This window comes from Lampetra planeri, chromosome 30 (assembly GCF_965212315.1).
Source record: "Lampetra planeri chromosome 30, kcLamPlan1.2.h2, whole genome shotgun sequence".
Lineage (NCBI taxonomy): Eukaryota > Metazoa > Chordata > Hyperoartia > Petromyzontiformes > Petromyzontidae > Lampetra > Lampetra planeri.
Genome location: NC_136136.1, coordinates 9,567,951 through 9,594,423, shown reverse-complemented (window position 1 = coordinate 9,594,423; position 26,473 = coordinate 9,567,951). Strand labels below are relative to the sequence as shown.

Genomic DNA, 26,473 nt, shown 5'->3' with positions numbered 1-26,473 from the left:
AGTCCCATACACATTCACGCAGAATCACAGACGTACGTGTACAGGTACACATATATATATAAATACATAGATCCCCCATACAGCCTTTAACAGACTGTCGGGGCATGTGCTGCTAGCGAGCACCTTTGAAGGCTTTTGTGTGTCTGTGTGTAGAGGACTCATGAGGAGTGGTGGTGTAGTGGTTAGCGCACTGCGCTACGAACTCGGTGACCCGGAGGTCGATTTCCGCTCACGACCACCATCAGCGACGATTATCTGAACTGGTCCTGGGCCTCCTCTAGGTCGACTGAGTCTCAAATTAGTACCTGGTGTGGTGTGTAAACATCGCCACTGGGGAGACAAAGGCGGCTGGGCGTGGTCCTGGTCATCCACCCCCTCGTGTGTGATGTGCCGGCCTTCATAGGTGCTCGCTAACAGCACTTGACCCAACAGTTGCTTAAGGCTACACGGGGGATCTTTGTCTTTGGAGCACTCACCATGTCGTACACATTGAGCACCACCGGCTCGTTCGCCATGCTTCCCATTCAGCCACAGCCCTGTCACACACAGCACAGGACACAACAAAAACACAGATAAAGATCCCCCGTATAGCCTTGGCAGACTTTTGGGGCAAGTGCTGTTTGCGACCACATTTGGAGGCTGGCACAGCACACAAGGAGGTGGGAGACGACCTAGCGGATGTCCACGCACCTACCGTATGTAACTTGGCCATCGTGTGCCGAACGTCATGGGTAAAAATTTGGGCAACTTTTAAAAATGTACCCTCAAAAATAATCAGTTAGAATTATATACTCAACATAGCAATCATCGTGGCCCCCCCATACTGTGAACACGAGTCATGGGACTCAATGAGGATATTTCGGGTAAACAATACAATTCATAAATTACATCACACGCACGAAATTACACATCAGGTGCAGGTGCATGCAAAAACGACCACGTACACACATGCTGAGTAAGGCGCGAGAGGCCCGGAATGGAGGAATCGCCATGGAAATGTATGGCCGATGCCTCTGTGGTGTGAAACGTGTCAATGCCAATGCTGGTTGATAGAGCAGCCGGCTGGATTTGGTTACCAAACACCGGGACTGTCACTGAGACCACTGGGACTACCACTCGGACTAGGAGGGCCCACCAGAACTTACCAGCAGGACCATCACGACCACTGGCGTCACTGGCGGAGCCAGTGGGGGGCGGAGGGCACGTGCCCCCCCAATGATCATTGGGGTTTATTAGTAATAAAGTGGCATTTTGCGACTCCCACTGCCACTGTGTAGCAGGGACTCTATGAGATGATAGGACAATAGTCTGAGTCCTTAATTGGCAATAAGTAACGGCAATGCAGTTATAAGTGACTCACAGAATTGTGTGCAGTTGCGTATATAGGACACGACTTCCCTGAGCGCGATGCCAATCACACACGGTTCGAATTCGACCCTCCATAGATGGCTGTGCCATCGCCGCACACGCGTCGAATAAAAAGCAAGGGACAAGTCATTACTTACTAACAACTCCTATCACTTTTCAATGCTGGAGGGGTTGCCCCCACTACCTGAAAATCCTGGCTCCGCCATTGATTGGTGCCAGCGAACCGCAGGGACCACCTAAATGTATATGTACGTTGAACTTCTTTCGCACCGTATGTAGCCAACCGTGCTAATTGGAGGTGCGGGGAAGGACAACAAAATTTAACACAAAAAGCAGTTCTAAAGAAATGAGTTTTCATCTATGTTAAAAAAATGCATAGCTCCAGTGGCTTCCTGATATCGAAAGGAATAGCGTTGCAGACGGCCGCAGAAGCGCATCTGAAAGAGCACGATGTGAGTGACTGCCAAAAGCTGATGCTGCTGCTTCGAGGATGACCGGAATTCGCGTGATGGTTTATGCTGCTTGAGATAAATGACTGCAAAACCCCCTCCCAGTGCACACACAGGTACAGTGAGTCCCTTGAGATACCAGGGAAATTCAGAGGTGGTTGAGTGCCAAATGGTATAGTGCTCGTTGTCTTGACAATCCCGTTAATTCGACGAAAGCCACACAAACTATGCCAACAACAGACGCGGATGCTGGACGACGACGATGATGATGATGCACAAATGCGGAGACCGTGGTCACCACCCAAAACAGACCCCTGGGACGTCTAACCATGGGTGGAAAAAACCCGATTTTTTCAGCGGCAGGCATCGGGTTTTTTCTTTAATACAATTAAACCAGATTTCGGGGAATTAAAACCTGGTTTGATGAATACGAAACTCTGATCCAAGGCTTAGGCTGCTTCCTCGTCGGTGCTGCTATCGTACTCGGGGCCGTCGGGCACGGGGTAGTCGTAGAATGCGGCGGGCAGGTTGGTCGTGATGAACACGAGCTTCTCCACAATCGTGGGCGCCAGTGAGTTCCTTAGCTTGGAATGGATGAAGCCAATCGTTGAGAAGTGCGGTTCTGAAATTAGAACCAATTAAACCGGATTTCTCCCAATCTCAGATGATCGGGTTTAATATAAAAAGACAATTAAACCCGATTGAAAAATAACCCGACTGTGCCACCCTTACGTATAACAAACAACGATTCCAATGCCCGATCAACAAACGCGTTTTTTTGTGTTGAAGTTTGTTGTACTTCCCCCGCACACCTCCGATTAGCACGGCTGTGGTTACGTACGGTACGAAAGAAGTTCAACGTACATACCAAGGAGGGGGCCATCATCACAGCGGCGGTGAATCACCACTCCGCTACTCATGGCTCCAATGATCCTGACTCAACCACCTCGATGTAAAGATCACAGCTGTTGCTAGACACCAGTAGTTCTTAACCTTGACCGCAGCCTTGCACCCCTTTGGTTTTCAATCGTAAAAAAATGTGATGTCAATAAATACATAGGTTTGATTAAACAAAGTAGTTGTACATTACATTGTGTTTCGATGATTTACCTTCTAAAACACATTCCTGCGGAGGGAGCTGGTAGGAGCGTTGGGTTGCTCGGTCAATGGCCAGAGTCAACGGCGGCGTGGTGTATTCCGCAAATATGCCCAACTGTGAGGGCGGGTACAAGCCGGCGTGAGTAGGTTAAACGTTGAGTTTTATAAGTGCACCACGGGGTGACCAGCCCCTCCCCACCCAGCCCCTCCCCACCCTCCCCTCTCCACCCAGCCATTTTTGGATGTACGACGGACGGACGGACACAATCATCCCCTATGGGCTGGTGGAACCAGGAGGTTCCTACCAGTAAAACTCTGGCCATGTCTCACACACACACCAGAAAGGGCATCTCGCACCCTCCGTGGGGTGCGTACGCCCCAGGCTAAGAATCACTGTTCTACATCAACATTAGCCGTACGAAGCAGAGGAAGAATAATTCGATGAAGCCTTGTAATATTATTTACGTTGATTTGCGATGTCGTTATCATGCTACAGAAACGTAGGGGGCGAGTCATCACGACTGAAACCACTGAAAATCGCGAGCCAAATTCTGGAATGAACACTAGACCAATGATGCTGCTGCAGTGGTAGTTATACTGCTGACAGTCGCAGTATGGTAGTTGTATTGAGCTGTGCGTTACCAAACTGGGACTGCACTGCACATCACGTGTCGATGGACTGTGGAGATTCGGCTATACCAAATGTCACTATTGCTTTGCACACTTGGATTTTTTGAGCATTGGAGAGATATTTTTTCCCCCATATAAAAAAAAACTAATTGTAGCCCCCCTCTCCATCTCCCCCACCCCCCACCGTCTCCTCCCCCCTAAACCCTCCTCCCTCCTGCCCCCCCCCCGCAAATTCAGCCACGTTACTCGAAGATCACTCGCGCTGTTCGAGTGTGTGCAGAATGTACAGAGTTACAGTATTAAAGTGGGAATCACCTACGGACGATTCCCAATTCCTGGAGGGCATCGTCCAAGGTGCAATCGTGGCTGGAATTAAATACGATCCGTGCAGGAATCGCTCGGTGGAGTGATTGATTACTTTGTGTGTCAATTAAACAATTAAGTGCACACATTTATTATAAGCAACTAAAATTGTTCACAGGGTGTCAGCAGCAGCGTTAGCCAGCATTAGAGCGCACACACACACGTGTTCTTATGATGAAGACTCGTTAACTAAATCACAGTACGGTCTGTATGTACGTTCAACTTCTTTCGCACCGTACGTAGCCAACCATGCTAATCTGGAGGAGCGTGGGAAGGACAGCTAAACACAAAAATCAGGAATTAGTTTAAATCTAGATGATTTAAAAGGGATGCAACACGTGTGAGCTTTCGCGACAGACAATTGATTTTTGGCTCACAACGCCGGCGTGAATTACAATGCCAATGTTGTGTCGTTACACCCTCCACCACCCGACACAAACAAACAAATTAAATTTGCCACGTGAACAAAAGCGCGCCAAATGTTTGGATTTTTTTCAGCACACCCGGGTGTTGGAGAGCGAGCCACACATATTTAACAGTGAGGTTGCAGTCTGGCGATCTGGCCCATGTACACTTATAACCCGGTTTGCATCGGGAATGCATTCCCGAAACGTGTGACGACGAATATCGAAACGATGTAAATCAAAGAAGCGATTTACAGGGTGGGTGGTGGAGGCCACGGCTGAGAGACGACGGATAACGAGAAATGACGGACGACGATGATGCTGCTGCTGCCAGCGACGTAGGCGTGGGGATTGAGGCGACGCAAATCAGGCAGTGTAGTGGTACTCATAATAAAGTGACGACGTACTTGCGAAACGACGTGAAAGGAAGAGACGAAACTCGGAGTATTACCGTATCAATTATAAATGCCAGCACTGTGTAATAGCGTGCTTGCAATGGGCATCACAACACGCGCTGAAACAGAACCGCCAAGCAGTACATCAGAGTACTTGTACATACAGCCCAGCAAACATAAAACGATGGGGGGCAACGTTCATTGACGTCTGCCTAACGTTGGCCCATCGACCAATGTTGTGCCAAAGTTGCATGTTTACTGGGAGTCCATCAAGGGCAGAGGGACAAAACATTTTTAGAAAATATTTTGGAGTTCAAAATACCAAATGATTGCACGTGTGAAGATGTGTTTGAAGGAGCGGATTTCCAACATAGTTGGGGAAATTTGTTTTAATTCCTCCATGAAAATAGGTATATCATGGGATAAATCTTTTCCAGTATCAAAATATGAAAAATAAGAATATGGTTTACCCTTTATGGCAATAAAACAGGTGTTGTTAAGATGTTAAAGCACCAGATAGAAACCTTTTGCAAGGAATCGAATCTGCATTAACCACACACGTACTGTGGTGAACATGAAAACAAACACACTCTGATATTATCTTCATTGTCTTTGACACTGATTGGCCTACATCAGTTTCAAAGAGAATGCATCATATTATCAGAGCGTGTTTGTTTCCATGTTCGCCACAAGTACGCGTGGCTAATGCAGAGTTGATTCCTTGCAAAAGGTTTCAATTTGGTGCTTTAACATCTTAACAACACCTGTTTTATTGCCAGAAAGGGTAAAACCTATTCTGATTTTTCATAAACATAGGTTTTTATTTTATTTAAAAACATAAAAAATACTGTGCATAGATTAGGATAGTATCCCAGAGCAGTATAACAATCATCGATCAGATTTAATAATTTAACATTTTTAAAATAGAAATACTTATAGATTGTATATTTGTTATTTCATGTGTGGGTTCTTAAATACATGCAATTGCGTGTTGTTGCTGTTGTTTGTGCTACAAGTTTAGAAACATTTATAATCTGTGCTCTCTGGTTGCCAGGGTGACGAGTGGTGGGGCTGTGTCCTTGCCCAATTCCGGCCCAGCCTGGCTCAGAAACTCAATAAACAATGAGATAGTGAATGATTAAAACGCCTTTCCCCTTTCTGCCATAAATCCAGGTGTTAAGATGTTCCAATCACCAAATAGACACCTCATTACAAGACAATATCAGCATGGGCCACACATACTAGTGGTAAACAATGCAATATGTATGCAATATCCTTGAAACTGCAAGAGACAGCCTATTTGTATGCCTGTCTCAGCAGTTCTAGGACCCAAGGCCGCCAAAAGGCGAACAAAGCATTAATAAGCTATGGTTAAGCAGTTACATCTTTGGGACCCTTTTGCGAGTGTCCAGATATTAAATAATGACAAAGGCTTTAACAGGTGTATTTATCCCAGAAGGGGTAAAATGCCTTTTAAAAAATGCATCATTCAATATCTTGATTTGAAGCTTTCGTGACTGCAGGAATCCATACTATTTGGTTTAAATATTTTATACCTACATGACTTTACCGAAAGAACGAAAGAGTATCATTCAATATCTTGATAGTGGCTAACTGGGTCCCATATACACGATACAATGTCCAAATATATATCTCGGAAATAGATTTTTTTTAAACGTATCCCAAAGAGTACTGACGCCAGCTGCGTTTCCACATTCGTCCGGCAGCATGACCCTGATATCACTTTGGGGCATTCCTCGAAGGAGGTTTGCCCTAATTCTAGATTTGAAGCTTTCGTGACTGCAAGGATTCATATTCTTGGGTTTTTTCGGTAAAGTCACGTAGGTAAAAAATTAAAATTAATAAAAGTAAAATAAAAAAATAGGTTTGCCCTAGACTGCACCAGGAGCCTGGGTGGCTCTCTCTCGACCCGAGTCCTCATCGCCACGTCTCCTTACCGAAGGAACCAATCATAATAAATAACCGCTGGTTAATCTTAGAAGAAATAAAGTGTTTTACAGGATTTAACGTAGCCTTGGATTCGCTTAAACTATCCTACGCGATCATTTTTTTTCATCGGGTGCCTTTGTATTTTTTTAGACCGAGACTACGTTGCACTGACGTTGGCTCAACCAGATATCTACTTAATGCTGAGTAAACATAGGAGTCGTGCAGGACAGGTCTATATATCACTCACCACTGATGTGCATCATTGCCAAAAAACGCTGAGCCCTGCCTCCTGCCTATGTGCATACTGAGCAGTGGTGCCTTACTGGTGCCAGGCTAGGTGAATGTTAAGCCCTCCATCAAAGGCAACAGCACATTCAACCCCAGCCCTATGCAGTGTACCTTTGCAGACGGCATCCTGCCCACGAAGTTGTTGTGACATCGCCAAGCGATGCTTGTGCCATCCCGAGGGCGCTGTGGGTTCTACTCAATCGAAGACCTCCCTTCAGTGCCATACACGGGCCACCGAACAGACAGCCGCCCAATTCACCACCACTAAGTGGCGGTTGACGTCACCACGGCGCTCGTGCCAGGCTGGGTGCACGTTGAGGCCACGACAAGTGGCAATGGCTGGCTGACAGGTGTTCATGACACACCTGGACAGACCCCCCCCCCCTCCCCAGGTGTGTTTCGTGTTGATTGACTGAAACGCTGGACAAACAAAGACAAAGACCCCCCGTATAGCCTTAACGTACTTTTTGGGGCAAGTGCTGATAGCGAGTAGCACGGTAGGAAGGCCGGCACGGCACACGAGAGGGTGGGTGGTCAGCACCACGTCCGGCCGCCTTTGTCTCTATGGCGGCAATGTTTACACACCGTACCATGTGGTCGATCTGGAGGAGACCCAGGACCGGTTCAGACATTCGTCACTGTTGTTGGTCGTGGGAGGGAATCCTCGACACTCATACAACAGGCTGCCTATGTGTGTGTGTGAGACGTGCTATGTCACACACCACCACAACCACCACAACAACAAGGGCCGTCTGTGTTACTGCTCCTGCACGTGATAATTGAGTGGCTGCTGCAGATGAAGACATGCTGCGAGGAATTATCTGATTTTAAAAAATACATTACAGCCAAGCGTGCACTTTAATTGCGAATATATTAAAAAATATATATATTGCTCACGTTAACTTTAAATCCGTATAAGACATGTACTGTACATTAAATATTCTACACACTGTTTGTGAATAAGTAATCTGAATAGCAGTGATACTAACTGAACACATGTAACACACATGTGCAACTTTACTAGAGTATAACAATATCTGTATATGCAACAAGAATGATGTCTCTTATTAGCGAAGGGAGGTGAGACGTACCCACACTTTACCCCACCACACAATATTCTTAGGTTTTTTCGGTAAAGTCACGTAGGTAAAACATTAAAAGTCACGTAGGTAAAACATTAAAAGTCACGTAGGTAAAACATTAAAATTAATGAAAATCTGCCGAACCGTGGTGTACACATTCATAGTGCTGGGGGTGGACGATGCTGGAGAAATGTTTGACCAGTCGGTTAAAACTCTGCACAGATAGATTCACTAATCCATGGCTGTACTGTCATCTCCCCCAGCCAAATCTCAGTCCACCATGGCTGTAATATTGACTACAGTTCAAACATCCATGCTCATGATATCTTGTTATAATCACTCCACAATATTTGCGAGCTAACACACGCCTCTTTGATGTAAACCCACTACCTAAACCCACGCCCTATAATCAATACACTGTAAACTGAGTTTTTAAATATTTTATACAGTACACACAATGACAGATGTATGCATCGTGGCATAGACCTACCTACATTAAGCCGGCACGCGCTAAAGTAACGTAATTGAGATAAATGACACAACAGCAGAGCATACACAACATTTCAGTACATGTATAATATAAAATAATATAAAAAAATAATGAAGCTTATATAAAGTACGACTGTATAGTGCCCAACTATTTAGTGAGAAACCAAAATCTATAATACGTGTTTATCGGAAGGAACAAATACAGTTTATAGCAATTATAGAGTAGTTGCCAAAATGTTAACAATGAAATATACATGGAGTGTTATAGTTCACATGACGTCATCGGAGATGTTAATGGCAAATAACAAAATAGCCTGATAATTACACCCAAACAACACTGACACTATGCAAATTGCTCGCTGTAGTCACGCTAATGCAATAACAATGGACATGAAATCGTGATCACAAATATATAAACTTCACGGTAGACGAAACAAATGAGTGAGGCACAATTATAATTAGCTTCACCAGCAGGAGTATAGCTGTAATAATACTACTACTACTACATACTAATGATCTGTAACGACTAACAGCAAAATTCACGCGACAATGGAGCTGTAATAACAGATGTAATGATGCAATAATCCCTGGAATCGAGTGGTGATGCCTCGCCTCCTGCAATGCACATCTCACCTTACCCGCTATGCAGCCCTCCGGCTCATGATGAAGATGCCGACGATGAGCAGAACGTGGAGTGTGACAGCGGCTCCTGTTTGTTCTTCTTCTTGAGACGAAACCTCATCTCAGCCCTCCTCCCCAGCTTCTATGCCAGCATTGTCTCGGCTGCACATTTGGCCACCTCCCTTCCCACTACCTCTTCCAATTCCTCCTCTTGCTGTCCACTCCTCCGAACGCGTCCACCTCGCTGGAGTCGCGCTTCCTCCGCTTTCTGCTTCTCGTTCCAATTCTCTTCCTCCTGCCTATCCCCTTCACCTCCTCCCCTTCTTTACGCTCCTCTCGCACCGCTACCTTTTCTTCCGTCTTGCCTCCCTCCACCTTCACCTCTTCCTAAACGATTTGTGCCCCTCCTCCTCCTGCAACCTCTAGTTTCGTATCTCGCTCCCCATTCATTCACCGACTCTTTCTTGAATCGCTCCGTCTCCTGGCTCCTCTTCCTCCTTGCTCTATTCGCTCCTCTTCGAACTCTTCCCTCGTTCCTTGCACCTCCTCCACATCCTCCCGCTTATGCGGTTCTCCAATTCGACCTGAACCTCCTTTTCCTCTTAATCCTCCGTCACCTCTTCCTCCTCCTGCTGCTGCTGCCTCGTGTGTAGATGGGGGGTGTGGTGGCTGCTCTCCCTTGGGGCTGTGTCTGTCTCCAGCTGTCTCCCCGTCTGTTGCTGCTGGCCCCTGTCTCCCTGTCCGTCTCAGTCTTTGCTAATGCTGCTGATGCCCTGATGTGCTTTGCGTCTTTATTTCCAGGACAATGGATCCCGCCCGGATGAGCGGCAACGATAATGGGATGCGCAGAGCCGACACGCGCATTGGTGGAGGGGCTCTCTGACGGACGATACATGCGTTGCGCGTGTTTCCCCGCACGAATGTGAGAGTGTGCGCGTGTGTGAGAGAGAGAGGTCCAGCGCCTCCCCTAGGTCGACCCAGTCTCAAACGAGTACCTGGTGCGGTGTGTAAGCATCGCCACTGGGGAGAGACAAAGGCGTTCGGGCGTGGTGCTGACCACCAGCCCCCTCGTGTGCCGTTCCGGCGTTCATAGGTGATCGCTAACAGCACGTGCCCTCAAGAGTCTGTTTAAGTCTATTAGTGGGATCTTTGTCTTTGTTCATGTGAGATAAAGGCGGCCGGGAGTGGTACTGGCTGGCCATACGAACCACCACGTGCCCCTCAACAGCCTGTGTGGCTTACACGGAGCACCTTTGTCTTTGTCCTGGGCCCCCCAAATAGATCTCAACTTAATCCTGAAATGAGTGCTGAACCTGGTGGTGCGTGCGGTGTGTGACTATAAAGTATTGGGGAGACAAAGGCGGCCAGGCGTGGTGTTGACCACACCTCGTGCATCGTTCAGACCGTCACAGGTTATCTCCCGAGCAGTAGTTACCCCAATAGTCTGTACGGCTGTATAGGGGATCAGTCTGTACGGTTATATAGGGGATCTTTATCCGTGATAGTGTGTGGGTAGGGTAATGTGTTGGCAGAGCGAGACTTAATAGAAGTTCGCTAATAGCCCTTGCCACACCAGTCTGTTACTGCTATAGGGTGATCTTTATCTTTGTTTTGTGTGTGTGTACGGTATTAATAGGGGGAGCTATATGGAAACGCATTTAGGGATTATTTGGCCTACTTTTCCACAGTGACCAGGCGTTTTTATAGTGGTGAGAAGTACCCACATTTTACCCCACCACACAAAACAAATCTGCCGGACTGTGGTGTACACATATAGCTTGGGTCTTTCGGTAAAGTCACGTAGATAGGTTCAAAGAAAATAACAAAAACTACGACATTTCGATCGCAACACAAGCAGTCGTCTTCAGGAAAAAAGACGACCGCTTGTGTTGCGATCGAAACGTCGTAGTTTTTGTTATTTTTTTGATATTTTCTTTGAACCAAGCTACGTGACTTTGCCGAAAGACCCAAGAATATGAATTCCTGCGGTCACGAAAGCTTTAAGTGGTGTACACATTTATAGTTCTGGCGGTGGCCGATGGTGAAGGGACTTGAAAACTTGCTCATTGTTTCAACTTCCGCACCAGGAGATGTATAAGGGTCTCAGTGCACCATGCACTAACGTAGGACATATTAAAAAAAGACCCGTACTACAAAGTCCAGAGTCCACTGGGCCATAACATGGGACGTGTAGGCCTGCAGGCCAAACATCTGGGTCTTTAAAGAAGATCTAAACACGATGCGTGAGCTCGCCTGAATAGCCACTGGTGGGAAGGCATTCCATACTCTGTTTTTTTCGGCAAAGTCTCCGAAAGAAGCAAAAAGTATGGATCCTTGCAGTCACGAAAACTTCAAATCTAGAATTAGGCATTCCATAGTTTGGGCGCAGCACAGATTCACACTAAATGTGAATCATACCGGGCGTAGTATTTCCTGATTAACAAAATATAATGATTCGTAATGCGTATAAATATATCACTAAATTACATTTTACGGGTAAATGCATGACCATTAACGTGCGAATCAAATTGACATGCAACTGGACTCTTCTCGATATTAGCGAACACAGGGAATTGATCAGGACCAGCTACACTAGTTTATATATGTACGTATGTTGAACTTCTTTTTTAAACCCTTTATATTAAGTTCGCTTGCTTGCTTAGGACCGTGCAAATCTTTCGGTCGTTTTTAACCCACTTCCCGTGATCCAATCGAGCTGACATTTTCCACACAGACTCGTTGTGCGTGACAATTAATGTTCGTGAAATTTTTTTTCCAAAATTTTACACTTTTTAGGACAAAAATATTATATTTAATTACCAATTGCTTAATGGTGCAATGCAATCATCTGACCCATAGGTGGCAGCCATCTCAAGCCAGAGGACGAGAGGACTCTATCCGCCACGCATATAAAGGATTTATAGTGAAAAACTTTGTTTTTACGGGTTATACTTATTACAGTACGTAGCCAACCGTGCTGATCGTAGGTGCGGGGGAAGGACAACAAACTGAACACAAAAATAATTTCTAAAGAAACGAGTTTAAAATCTAGCTTTAAAAGTGCATAGCTCCAGCGGCTTCCTCACATCGTAAAGGAAGAACGTTCCAGACGGCCGCAGAAGCAACGCATCTGAAAGCGCCACGCGATGTGGTGACGCCTCTGTTCGATGGCCCAGCCCAGAAGCCGCCGCCGCTGCCACGAAGATGACCACAAAAAAAACCATCGATGGTCACAATCGATAGCGAGCAATGAAGCTCCTGGTTAAAGCTGTTTTCTGGCCACATTGTCAATCCGCGCCCCCAACGGGAAAACTCAGAAGCAAAATAAAAACTTCGGGGCCTGGATACCCTCAGGCACCGAGGCAGTGATCGACTGTGGTAGATTAATACCCATGGGATCTTTTTTTTGGCGGTATCAAAGTACAGTACTGTACGTACAAAAATAAGAATAGTTTTTACCCTTTCTAGCAATAAAATAGGTGTTAAGATGTTCAAACACCAAAAAGGAACCTTTTGCAAGGAATTAAGTCTGTATTAACAACTCGTACTTGTGATAAAACATCGAAACAAGCAAAATCTTATAGCATGTGCATTGTCAATCAGTTTCAAAGATAATGCAAAAATGCTCTGATAGTAGATGCATTGTAAATCAGTTTCAAAGACAATTAATATATTGCAGTAGGGGTGCCGCGATGGCGACATGTTAACTTTCTCGCCTGGTATACAGGAGGTCGTGGGTTGGATCCCGATCCTGACGCCTGTTGCATATTTGAAGTTTGCGTGTCTCTCTCTCATCATCAAGGTGGCGTGATGTTAACTTCCTCGCCTGGTATACAGGAGGTCGTGGGTTGGATCCCGACCCTGACGCCTGTTGCATATTTGAAGTTTGCGTGTCTCTCTCTCATCATCAAGGTGGCGAGATGTTAACTTCCTCGCCTGGTATACAGGAGGTCGTGGGTTGGATCCCGACCCTGACGCCTGTTGCATATTTGAAGTTTGCGTGTCTCTCTCTCATCATCAAGGTGGCGAGATGTTAACTTTCTCGCCTGGTATACAGGAGGTCGTGGGCTGGATCCCGACCCTGACGCTGGAAATTGGAGTTTGCGTGTCTCTCTCTCCGTGGTCGCGTGCATTCTTCTCCGGGTTTTCCCTCCACATTTAGAATCAACGTGTGTTTAGACTTAGAGCATTTGGCCGCTATAAATGTCCACATGATAGGCCACTTCGTGGAGCTATCTGTCTCAAGACTCATCAGTCTCAACTCACCCAGTCTATAAGACTCACCCAGTCTCAAAACTCTGTAAGATTCTCCCAGTCTCAACACTCATCCAATCTCAAAACTCTCACAGTCTCAACACTCACCCAATCTCAAGACTCACTCAATCTCAAGACTCTCACAGTCTCAAAACTCACCCAGTCTCAAGAATCACCCAGTCTCAAGACTAACCCAGTCTCAAGATTCATCCAGTCTCTAAGACTCACCCAGTCTCAAGATTCATCCAGTCTCTAAGACTCACCCAGTCTCAAAACTCAATCTCAAGACTCACTCAATCTCAAGACTCTCACAGTCTCAAAACTCACCCAGTCTCAAGAATCACCCAGTCTCAAGACTAACCCAGTCTCAAGATTCATCCAGTCTCTAAGACTCACCCAGTCTCAAGATTCATCCAGTCTCTAAGACTCACCCAGTCTCAAAACTCAATCTCAAGACTCACTCAATCTCAAGACTCTCACAGTCTCAAAACTCACCCAGTCTCAAGATTCATCCAGTCTCTAAGACTCACCCAGTCTCAAAACTCAATCTCAAGACTCACACAATCTGTAGGATTCTCCCAGTCTCACCACTCACCCAATCTCAAGACTAACTCAACTAATATCGCGATTTCTGCCGATATATCGCGATATCGAGTTACCTGCAAATAGATCGCGATATCGCGATATCTGCCGATATATCGCGATATGTTTGCGCGACGCATTGTTTCCCTCCGTGTTAGCGCGTCGGCAGCAAGCGGCCGGAAGTCGGTGCCGCATCGGATCGGGTCCGACCGGAAACGCGACGCGCGTGCAATCGAAACGGTTCCCCCCTTGCATCCCTGACCCGCATCCCTGACCAAAAGGGGGGTCCTCCATTCTCCCCCGCCCTCCTTCCCGTTCCCCCTGGGCGCTTCTCGCGACCCGTGAGGCGAAACGCAACCAACAGCCCCGGGCCACCGCACCAGCGGGAGCGGCCCCCCTCCCCCCCACGTGGATGCCGCCGAGATGACCGAGGGCGAGTTGAGCTCCGCGCTGCGGGACGAGGCGTTCTCGAGAGACGCGGCCTGGGTGAGCAGCAGGAGGAGGAGGCCGAGGCCGAGAACGCCGTAGAGCAGTCACGAGACGCTCGCTGTCTTCATGCTGCTGCTGCTGCTGTTGTTCAATATGTGTATGTACGCCTGTGTGTGTGTGTACCGTAGCGGGGAGCGGTGGTGTAGTGGTTAGCGCTGCGCTGCGCAACGAACCCAGCCGAGTTCGATTCCCGCTCACGGTCAACACCGGTGACGGAATATCTCAAATGAGTACCTGGTGCGGTGTGTAGTAAACATCGACACTGGGGAGACAAAGGCGGCCGGGCGTGGTGCTGGCCACCCAAAACCCCCCTCGTGTGCCGTGTATATTTGTCTTTGGTGCCGTAGTTTGGTTGTTATCCAGCTCCTGTGCTGGATGCTGCTGCTGCTACGTTCGACTTGTGTCGGTTCATTCTCATTTAATCCCTGATACCGAATTTGTTTACATATTTCACAATTTTCTAGAGTTAATTTTATTTTCCATTCCCTAGCCGCTGGCTCTGGCCTTGTATAACATTGGGGGTTTTCCCAGGTGTTATTGGTAGCCGCCATAGTTATGGGTTTTCGTTAAGAGGGCCCAGTGGGCAGATGCATAAATCAACTTAAACACAACGCTTAGCTCCGATTTACACCGGTGGCAATTAAGGTTTAATTTCAGGGTTTTCTTCCTTAATTATTGCTGTAAACAAGTCTACGCACCGCCCTATTGCGTAGGCAGGAAAACGCACCTAACTTGGCTTTTGAATTCGTCACTGGCAATACGCATTTGGTGGTTGGCCAATTGGAGTAACTTGGCCCCGCCACATAACCGGGGAATTCCCACAAGTGGGGCACAAGCCCGTAAACATGAGCTGAGCACCGTTCCACGAGCGGGAGACAGTCTTTTAATGGGTTTTTTTTCTTCCAAAAGAGTTATCCTCTCCGATGCGTGGGGGTGTCCCCAGAAAGTATGGTATAAAACTAATAACTGTATTTGGATTTTACCAGGTCAAGCCCACTGAGCTATGTGGCTCCTTTTCAGAAGCGACCTGGCCACATGATAGCTCAACAAAGTGGCTTATCGCGTGGAAATTTATGGCAGCCAAATGCGTGCTATCCCCTTGTACGTGTGGGATTTCTCCATGTAACTCATTGAACACTATTATTGTGGACACATGGATTCTATGATACATTTGAACACGAGTTTGTCCTCAGAAGATGACCCATTCCAGTTGAATGGTGACTGTGCTGACGATCTCAGCCCGGTCACAAATGAGACCCCCCCAGTTTAACCGCAAGACGCCTGTCTGGATTCGAACCTAACTCCTCAGCCATGCCAGCTCAGCGTTGTGACCCCTGAACCATCCGTCCAACTCAAGATTCAAACATGACATCCTCAAAGTGCGAGCCGATTGCTCGCCCTACCAACGATGCCACTCGTTCGGACATTAACTATTTAAATTATATTTATTTGACCAGCTAAAGCCCACTGAGCTATTTAGCTCTTTTTCAGAAACAACCTGACCATAAATGTGATAGCTTAACGAAGTGGAAATTGATTGCAGCCAAATACTGTGCTCTCAATGCATGTTTCTAAATGCGGAGGGGAAAACGGAGGACCCAGATAAAAAATCCACACAACCACGGGGAGAGAGACACACGCAAACTCTAAATATACAGCAGGCGTCAGGGTCGGGATCAAACCCACAACCTCCTGCATACCAGGCGAGGTATTTAACATCTCACCACCGTGGTGCCTATACAGTATAGGTGAACCATGACAGGGATTGGCCTATTCATCCCAAATGCACAATCCTCCTGCGAGAGTCCCAGAGACGTGCCTTCACTGGATAAATGCCACTTTAAGTTCTCATGTAATAAGACGGATGAATGAGTCAAGATCGTCCCTTATTCTCCTGATTGTACCTTATTCGCACCCCCTCCCCCCGTACTATATTTTAAAGGGATAGTTTGAGTGCGCCTTCTACTGTAGTGCGGTAAGTGTGCGTGACCAGTTTTGTATCATTTTACCGAGCACAAGTTTGGGGTGCATCTTACCTTCCGGGAGTGTCTTATAATCTAGATAATGTGGAAATGTTTTATTGCGTTCAACCTGGCAGTGGTGCAGCTCGTTACGAATCGGAGCCACACACTGGCATCTGAACCATCTTCCACTTTCATGACTTTGTTTATATCACAATTGTGAATTTGCAACTCGTGTAATGGCACAGGCGTCGAGGTGTCGTGTTTAATTTGCGTGCGGGTTTTATCAGCAGTCGAGTACATGTGCAGTACGACGGTCATCGACTTACGAACATCACCAGTGGCAATTAAGGTCTGCACAGGCTACACTTGACTGTACACCTATATATATTGACTGTAGAGTCAAGTTTAGCCTGCCCATATTTGTCAACCCCTTATCAGCGCCTACCTTATTACAGACCAATTCAGACCATATTGGTCACCTCGTGCCCTTATAAATCTCAATGTTCATCCTACAAAGTCCCATCACCTGAAAACTCAATTTCCCCGTACAAGAATAGGGGCCATCCATTTAGTACGTACGCAAAAATCTGTCAAAACTTGTCCCCTCCCCCCCTCCCTGTACGCACGCGTACTTTTTACACCGCCCCCACCTGCGTACGTACACTTGATGCAACCCCCCTCCCCCCCCCGATATTTAATCCACGCAGAAACGATCAAGGATTAACAATATTAACGTGTTTAAGCAAACTGATAGTCCACCGTCGGACTATCTAACTAATTTGTAGGCCAATGTAGACAAATTATTATCGAGGCTTCAACCCCCCCCCCCCATACGGGTAAACCATATGGGTTGACAGGTATGCCTGCACCTTATCTGGGAAGACTAATCAACACATATCCACCCATGCTTTTAGAAGGGCCAGAAACGAATGCACAACGTGGATATGACATTCTCAATACATTTTGAATAACGGTCAATGTTTAAAAAAAAAAATTCAGATACACTTGTATCGACTGTTAGCCAACACTTCATGCGGCTAAATTTTGTTTTTGTTTGCATACCGTCTCTTCCACATGCACAGCCAAGAACTGTACGCTTTTCTTTGCCGATTGTGGCCCCCAGGTGTGGCAGCGTGACGGAGGCAGCAGTTTACAACAACACATTTTGGGCCATCTGGCACGCTTCGTGCCCGGCATCCACCGCACTTGTGGTGGCTTTGAAGCGGCGACTCGCACCCGGCCCAGCGTCCCGGAGGGCGGCACGCCTGAAACTCCCAGCACCAGCAGCAGCACCAGCAGCAGCAGCAGCAATGCGCCACCCGGAGGAACGCCCGAAACACCCAACGCAGTCACTGCAACGCCGGGCGGCGATTCTGAAACGGCCGACGGTGGCAATGACGCTGACGAGGGCCTGGGAGGACAAGGGGAGCTGCTCGTTCGCCGCGTCCTGCTGGATCCCCTCGGCTGGTTCCTGTGCGGGGAGGATCCGGAAGCTGGCTTCCCCCGCTTGCAGCTGTCTAACCGACCAGCACAGCTGTGCGGGCACGTGTTCCGCAGCGGGGAGCCCACATACTCGTGCAGGTGGGAGGAGGGCGACAGTCGACAACAGCAGTAGAGCTTGAGAGTCGCACCAAATCGCGTCGGGTTTGAAATGTTTGCTTTTTGAGCCGGGTGACTGCGCATGAAGAGCGCAATGTCTCGTCCGAGTGGCAAGGCAGCGTGAGCTCTGTTTGAAGTGAGACTCGGCCAAACAAAACTGCCCGTCTTGTGTCCTGCAGGGAATGTGCAGCAGACCCCACGTGTGTGCTCTGCATGGACTGCTTCCAGCAGAGCGTCCACCGCACCCACAGATACAGAGTGAGTAAGGATGAAAGCGATAACTCTTTTCCACTGTACAACCAAGCTGCGGTGACGCTCTGTTGTCAGTGTACCGACTTACATTACATGCAATGAATGCAATATTTGCCCCACCCCTATCCCTGCTTGGCCCCAAACCAGATTCAGATGTCTTGTGAGGCCATCATATCACAGTTTAGGTCTGACTCGGTGCAGCCAATAGAAAACCAGTCGTGCTGCGAGGGCCTCATGCTGGCTCGGCTCGGATGTGCTATTGTAAAAAGGAAATGAGTGACTGAGTGACGGTGAGCAAGCCAGAGAGCGCATGACCGAATGAGTGAGCTAGGGAGTGTTATATGAGGTCAATGTAACTCTTGCTGATGATGTGCTTGTGCTGATTTGGTGAACGTAAAGCTGTGGCAGAGTGGTTCGCACATTGTACTCCAACCCGGCTAACTTGGCTTCGATCCCCGGCCATGACGGAGAACATAAGTAGCCTGCAGTTTATAAACCTGTCTTGGGCCCCCCCTCTAGGCCAACTCGGCCTTGAATTAACACCTGGTACTGTGTGTAGCCATCAGCATTGCCGTGACAAAGCCAGCCGAGCATGGTGCTGATCATATCTGACCCACCGTGCGCCGTGCTGCCATTAACATGTGTTTCGCTGACAACACTTTCCCCGACAGTCTGGAAGTTATATTGGGGGTTATATCTATGGGACCATTTTTCCAGTATCAAAAGGCGTTATCTGGTCTAACACTGGTGAGACAAGGTCATAAAGAAGGCTGCCTCTGGTGTAGGCCAATCAGTTTCGAAGATGATGCATCAAATATTATCAGAGCATGTTTGTTTGCATGTTTCGCCACTAGTACGTGTGATTAATGCAGACGTGATGCCTTGCAAAAGGTATCTTATTCGGTGTTTGAACATCTTAACACCTGTTTTATTACCGGAAAGGGTAAAACCTATTCTTATCTTTCATCATTTATATGGGGGGGTGTTTGTGCGTGTGCAGATGAGTACGTCGGGTGGCGGAGGGGTGTGCGACTGCGGAGACCGTGAAGCGTGGAGGACAGAGCCGCACTGCAGCATGCATGCGCCGGGACACACTGACGCAGCAGCCACTGTGAGCAACGCAGCCGCGGCCCCCGCGAGTGCACGCGTCGCGTGCGTGGGTTCACGTGCACCTCCTTGTTGTTAATACACTGCCGGGCAAGGGCCTCTCCTGTCCGTGCCGGTTGCAGGGATTATTCGTCCTCATTTATGGCAGTCATCGGTGTCGGTTAAGGCGCTGCGGTGACGAGATGTTAACTACCTTGTTTGGTGTACAGGAGGTCGTGGGTTAGATCACAACCATTGACGCCTGCTTTATATTTGGAGTTTGCCTGTTCTCCCCGTGGTCACGTGGACTTTTTTCCGGGTCCTCCGATTTTCCCCTCAACATTTAGAAACATGCATTTAGAGTACTTGGCTTCCACATGATAAGCCACTTCGTTGAGCTATTATTTGTGGCCAGGTTGTTTCTGAAAAAGAGCTATGTAGTTCTGGTAAAATAAAAATAGTTAATATTTTTTAAGGCCCAGCGCATAAACGTGGGAGCATAAAAGTACTGTACAGAAGTGGATTGTTTGCACTTTTCTTGGCCATAACAGCAGAAGATAACCATGTAGCCCTATAATAACATCTTTTGTGCATGGTGGTCACCCATCCAAGCACTATCCAGACTCAATTTCTGCTGAGCTTCTTGAAATCGGGGGTGTTCCAGGTGATTTCGTCATCGGCATAGTATATTTGTTATGCTTGTTTACCCAGGATAGCCTCTCTAAATATTGACTTTTTACAGCAGGGTCCTGCCAAGTTTATTATACACATGCGCTGTATGTAATTGGAGAGCAGTGGTGAATAAACCACTGCGCTTTAATCCCAGTGATCCGTGTTTAGATTCCCAGCCATGTGCCATATCGGTGGCATGTGGTATCAGAACCAGTTCAGGGCCACTCCTTTAAGTCAATTCAGCTTTAAACGAGAACCTGCCATGGTGTGTAAACTAAAATGTAGGCAGGTGTGGTTATAGCTGCTAGGCACCGAACAATCAACCCTCCCCTGCGATTCAAGAATGATGTCCAATTGGGGTCATTATTTGATTCAAGAATAGATGATGTTTGTCTTGTTTTTACTGACTTGTTTGTGTATTATTTATTGTTTCGTCTTGTTTTGTTCTCGTAGCCTAAAGGTAAATTAGCATACAACTGGAATATCATTTGCTTGTATCTTAAATAATTGATTTGCATCAGTGTTCATCCCACGAATTGATTTAACATGCTGACAGGCCTGAATAGGGACACACTGTTACGTTTTGCCGGTCCTGCCCAGGCTTGCGCGCCATGCCAGCCTTAGTAGGTGCTCACTAACAGAATTTGCCGTCACAGTCTCTGGCAACATGAGGTGGTTTTTAGTGTTTTTTTACGTGCGTGTGTGTGTGTGTGCAGGCGAGCGGTGGCACATTGGTTAGCGCACCGTGATATACGAATCCGGCAACCCGAGTTAGATTCCCACTCACGGCCAATGCCAGTGACAATTATCTCTGAACTGATCCTGAGCCTTCTCTAGATCAACTCATCCTCAAACTAGTACCTGGTGCCATGTGTAAACATCGCGACTTTGGAGACAAAGGCGGCTGGCTGTGGTGCCTCGTGTGCCATGCCAGCCTTCATCGGTGCTGCTCGCTACAACAGCACTTGCCCCAACAGTCTGTTGAGGCTATACGGGGGGGGGGGGGGGCTCTTTGTCTTTGCGCAGGCGGGCGTAGGCGTTCTCCCCGATGGCGTGGAGGAGCGAGCACGAATCCTCTTCCCCGTGCTGCTGCAGTACGCCATCGACGCGCTCACCTGGGACCCCTCGCTGGGCCCTCTGCTGCGCAACTTCCACCCGCAAACCCACACGTACGCCACGTACGCCCTACCCTGCGGTTTCTCCTCTCGGGGAGGGCTAATGAATGATGTGGCTGGGCATCGGGAGGCAGCCACGGGTAGCCTCGAAATGCCCATACCCTGAAGTAAATTGTACTTGGTTCTGGATTTATGTTATTATTGTAAACATGCATGCGTATAATGTGTACATGGGCATGCGTGTGTATGTGTGTGTGTGTGCAGTGATGAAGTGTATCACTGTGTCCTGTACAATGACGAGGTGCACACATTTAACGATGTCATCGGCTGTCTGGTGGTGGCCATCGGCTGCTCGGAGAGGGAGGCCTTTTCCCTCGCCTCCGCTGTGGACCGTCAGGTGGGTGGGGCCACAATCCACGGCACTAACAACACCACGATCACAGCACTAACACCACCACGATCACAGCACTAACACCGCCATGATCACCAGCACTAACAACACCACGATCACTAGCACTAACACCGCCATGATCACCAGCACTAATAACAACACAATCACAGCACTAACACCACCACGATCACGGCACTAACACCACCATGATCACAGCACTAACACCACCACGATCACGGCACTAACACCACGATCACCAGCACTAACACTACCATGATCACAGCACTAACACCACCACGATCACCAGCACTAACACTACCATGATCACCAGCACTAACACCACCACGATCACGAGCACTAACACTACCATGATCACAGCACTAACACCACCACGATCACCAGCACTAACACTACCATGATCACCAGCACTAACACTACCATGATCACAGCACTAACACCACCACGATCACCAGCACTAACACCGCCACGATCACCAGCACTAACACCGCCATGATCACCAGCACTAACACTGCCACAATTGCCAGCATTGACCCTAACCATGACACAGATTATGCTAGCAACCACCAACACATCATCAAAAACAAACAACATGCCAAACGATAACCAGCGTGCTAAACAAGAACATCCAAATAGTTGAGATCGCAAGTCTGGCCCCTTTCTCCTCTTCCCACAGGGTCGCAAGTCTGTGTACTGCGGCTCGCAGCAAGTGTGCGAGGAAATCAAGAGAATCATCGTTGTAAGTGTCTGTGTTAGTGTCTTCATCTGCAGCAGCCTTTTAATTAGCATGTGCAGGAGCAGTACACATAGAGTCTGTTGTTGTTGGGCGTGTGTGAGACATAGCCTATGTCACACACACACAAATAGGCAGCCGATTGTGTGTATGGGTGTCTAGGATTCCGGCTCATGGCTAACACCAGTGATGAATGTCTGAACTGGTCCTGTGCCTCCTCTAGGTCGACTTAGCCTCAAATGAGTATGTGCCTGGTGCGGTGTGTAAACATCGTGGCTAGGGAGACAAAGGCGGCCGGACGTGGTGCTGACCACCCACCCCCTCGTGTGCTGTGGCGGCCTTCATAGGTGCTCGCGAACAGCACTTGCCCAAACGGTTTGCTAATGCTATATGGGGGATTTTTTTGTTGTTACAGCCCTTTGTCAATCCATGGCTGGATTAGAGCCTACCCCACGCCATGCAGATCATGGGAGTTAACTTGACCATATTTCACCTCCTCGGTCGGAGCAGGTTGGTGAAGGCGGGGGAGCATATTCGCAGGCGCATAGAAGTGTGGCACAACAATGCACTGTCCTCTGTAATAGCCATGTGGCTTGGCTCGTTCACCAGAAAACATACATCCATACATGTATGTAATATGTATGTTGAACTTCGCACCGTACTTAGCCAACCGTGCAAATTTGAGGTGTGGAGGAAGGACAACAAATTAAGCACAAAAAGCTATTCTCAAGAAGTGAATTTTCAATCTAGATGATTTAAAAGTGCATAGCTCCCAGTGGCTTCCTCATGCCAGAAGGAACAGCATTCCAGATGGTCGCAGATGCACATTTGAAAGCGCGCAATGCATGGCCCTTATTTGTTCAATGGTTAGCCAAAAGCCGCGACTGCGAGAATGACCGGAGCTGACGTGATGGTTCATGCTCCTTGAGAATCGGCGAGGTATCGAGGTTCATTTGTGGCGTGCACTTTTTGTTTGTGTGTGTGACGAGCACCACTGTCGCCCGCCCTCACCGCCGCCACTGCAGGGCCGTAGCTCTCCACGGCGCGGACAAAAGGCGCTGCGCACGGAGGTGGAGTCGGCCTCGCTTTTCGCCCACCAGACGTTCGCGACGCGCCTGCTAGCCTGGCTCAATCACATCTGCGAGACATGCGGTGAGCGGCCGAACAAGCGAGCGCGCGCGTGTGTAGCCGTCGACGTGGATTGCACCCTGAAGCCACATCGACGCATGTCGACCTGTGTAGGGGGACGGCCATGTAATCTATTTTTTTGACCGGCGACTCGTTCCAATCGTCTTGCTGCGTCTGCAGTAGCATTGAGCGAAGAGACGTGGCTGCGTGGCTCAGACAGCCAGTATGGTCATGGTCAGGGGTCGGAAACTAAAATGACAAGAGCAAACTCAATAGTTCAAGAGCTGCAATGCATGCAACTTCACATCACAAAGAGCTACGTGTGGCTTCAGAGCCGCAGGTTGCCAACCGCTGGCCATGGTTATAGACGCTGAGCTCGCACTGCCCAAAATGCAAATAAGGATTCCAGCCACATGTGATTAGCATAGATTCTCACGAACTTTGATTATCTCGGCTCACATTTGTAATGTGGATTTTCACCTAACTCGGTTTGTTTTAGCCACAAGGCATTAAATTATTCTGGGTTGAATGGGGTACAGTATAATAAAACGGTATTTTTTTTCGTAGCATCCCAGCAATGTGACATGTGCTTCCTGTAATTACAACTTGCTGTTATTGAACTCTCAGCATCCAGCTGGATATGACATCACAGCCATCTCTATTTGTCCTATCGAAGGCGGCCGGGTCTGCGAGTGTGCCCAATGTTCACCTTGCCACACACACCACACACACTCCGCGCCACCCAGCTGAGCGCCGTGCTGACCTTAACGGGCACTCGCCAACGGTGCTTGTCTGGTCTGCCGCAGAGGGCCTGCGCGTGCTGGTGTGCGAGGCTCTGCTGGCTGGCGGTGACGCCTCTCCCGTCTGCATGCTCATGCTCCAGGACTCGCGCCTCTGGAAGGGTAAGAGCACACGCCGTGTGGATCTTTGCTGATGAAATACCACCGCCCTCAGACACACTGTTGCCTCCGATCGATCCAAATTGGCTTTTGGGTCTAAGAAGGGATGAGGGGGGGGTGGGGGGGGGTGCATGATAATGGTCATGTTTATATCTTAACAACTTGAGTTTAAAATCCCAACCATGGACGACATCGTAGCCACTCGTGTGCCGTGCCGGCCTTCATAGGCGCTCGCTAACAGCACTTGCCCCAACAGTCTGTTAAGGCTACACGGGGTGTCTTTGTCTTTGGTGGTCACACCACTCTCTTGTGTGCCATGCCGCCCTCAATAATAGGTGCTGACAAACAGCACGTGGCCCAACACTCTCGTTTACTAAGTTTGTTGAACTTCTCCCGCACCGTACGTAGCCAACCGTGCTAATCGAAGGCTACACGGGGCGATGTTTGTCTCTGCGTGTTGCTGGGCAGGAGCGAGGAGTGTGCACTACGACCTGATCATGGGCAGCCTCCTACTGGAGGCCGAGTACAAGCGCCATTTCGCCGTCGTGTTCACACGGGTAAATCCCTCGCACCCGGGGAGGACGCGAGAGCACGCGTCCGCTGGGTGTCCCTTGCATGTCAACGCGCACATGCATGCGCGTGTGTCAGTCTGTGTGCGTAGCGGGAGTGGTTCGTGCACTGCGCTACAATCCCGGCTACCAGAATTCGATTTTCGCTCACCAGTGACGATCGTCTTAACCGGTCCTGGGCCTCCCCTAGATCAACTTGATCTCAAATGAGTACCTGGTGTGGTGTCTAAACATCGCCGCTACGGAGACAAAGGCGTGGTGCTGGCCATCCACCCCCACGTTTGCCATGCCGGCCTTAATAGATGCTCGCTCGCATAACTTGCCCCAACGGTATGTTATGGATATATTTTTGTTTTTGGAGCACTAGTGCTACGCCCGCTGCACTTTAATCCTGGCTATCAGAGTTTGATTCCAGCTCACGGCCAACACCAGCAACACATTTTTTAACCAGTCCTGGGCCTTCCCTTATGTTGACTTGTTGCGATATGTAAACATGGCCACTGGGGAGACAAAAGCAGCCTGGCGTGTTGTTGGCTACACCCCACCCCACCTCGCGTGCCGTGCCGGCCTTTATAGTTGCTCAGTTACAACACTTGCCCCAAAAGTCAGTTAAGGCTTTGTCTTTTTGCAGAGCGGGCATAGGTATTCTGGGAGGATAAACAGGGAATTTTGTTTGGTATGCGTGTCTGTGTGTGTTCACGTATAAGCATATTCGCACATATCAATGTGGTCATAGGGCGTGCACATGAAACTTATTTTTCTGCTGACATCACTTGCTCTGACCATCTACGCGGCTGATGGCCTCTGTGGGTTGGCGTGTCCACAGAATTACCGCCGGCTGCAGCAGGATTTCCTGGACGATGACCACGAGCGAAATCTGTCCGTGACCAGCCTCTCGGTGCAGGTGTTCACTGTCCCCACGCTGGTGAGAGCGAGCGATGCCCCGTAGCCTTGTGCACTGCGCCCTGGGCTCTTCCAGGTATATAGCTCTTTTTCAGAAGTGACCTGGCCATGACAAATGAAAGCTCAACGAAGCGGCTTGTAATGTGGAAATTTACAGCAGACAAATACTCTAAATGCACATTGATTCTAAATGTGGAGGGAAAAACCAGAAGACCAGAAGAAAAATCCACGCAGCCATGTGAAGAGAGACCCGCAAACTCGAAATATACAGGCGTCAGGGTCGGGATTGAACCCTCGACCTTTTGCATACCAGGCGAGGTAGTTAACGTCTCGCCACCGCGGCACTCCCGTGCACTCATCAATACATTAGCCTCTCTCTACCCGAGCTGCGACCTTAGACTCAGCCGCATCCTCAGGGATTCGTCGATGCGTTTGGTATTCGCGCCATTCTCACGGCCCGAGGCTGTCACAAAGACGCTGCGTTTTGCGGATGAACAGATCCGGAAGAGGCAGTGCGGTTTAACGGAACAGAATAATCCCACGCCGCCTCTGTATCTGCACCTCCGATTAACACGGTTGACTAAGCACGGTGCGAAAGAAGTTCAACAACTTATAGCAACATATTTCAACAAAGTCGCGTGAAATTCCTTTGACTTTTGCCGTGGCTACGTCCTTGCCGGCA

The 26,473-nt window shown here is 48.4% G+C and overlaps 2 protein-coding genes across 3 annotated transcripts in view; one reads left to right on the top strand and one right to left on the bottom strand.

The window, feature by feature from the left end:
- LOC144728948 (deubiquitinase DESI2-like) overlaps positions 1-10,026 on the bottom strand; it is a 42,068-nt gene extending 32,042 nt beyond the window's left edge. The window contains exons 1-2 of the mRNA XM_078608728.1: positions 9,155-10,026; positions 477-536 (exon numbers count right to left, since the gene is read on the bottom strand). Coding sequence (XP_078464854.1) covers positions 477-524 — 48 coding nt within the window. The 5' untranslated portion in view covers positions 525-536; positions 9,155-10,026. The remainder of the gene's footprint in view (positions 1-476; positions 537-9,154) is intronic.
- A 4,144-nt stretch (positions 10,027-14,170) lies between these two features.
- The window catches only part of LOC144728946 (E3 ubiquitin-protein ligase UBR2-like), a 51,357-nt gene continuing 39,054 nt past the window's right edge, over positions 14,171-26,473 (top strand). Inside the window, exons 1-11 of one of the 2 annotated variants that reach the window (XM_078608717.1) lie at positions 14,171-14,459; positions 17,550-18,007; positions 18,205-18,283; positions 19,278-19,388; positions 21,062-21,204; positions 21,415-21,547; positions 22,236-22,298; positions 23,318-23,444; positions 24,227-24,322; positions 24,788-24,876; positions 25,715-25,813. In XM_078608717.1, coding sequence (XP_078464843.1) covers positions 14,397-14,459; positions 17,550-18,007; positions 18,205-18,283; positions 19,278-19,388; positions 21,062-21,204; positions 21,415-21,547; positions 22,236-22,298; positions 23,318-23,444; positions 24,227-24,322; positions 24,788-24,876; positions 25,715-25,813 — 1,461 coding nt within the window. In that variant the 5' untranslated portion in view covers positions 14,171-14,396. Of the gene's footprint in view, positions 14,460-16,706; positions 16,776-17,549; positions 18,008-18,204; positions 18,284-19,277; positions 19,389-21,061; positions 21,205-21,414; positions 21,548-22,235; positions 22,299-23,317; positions 23,445-24,226; positions 24,323-24,787; positions 24,877-25,714; positions 25,814-26,473 lie in introns of those variants that run through there. The other variant, XM_078608718.1, reaches the window with a different exon arrangement.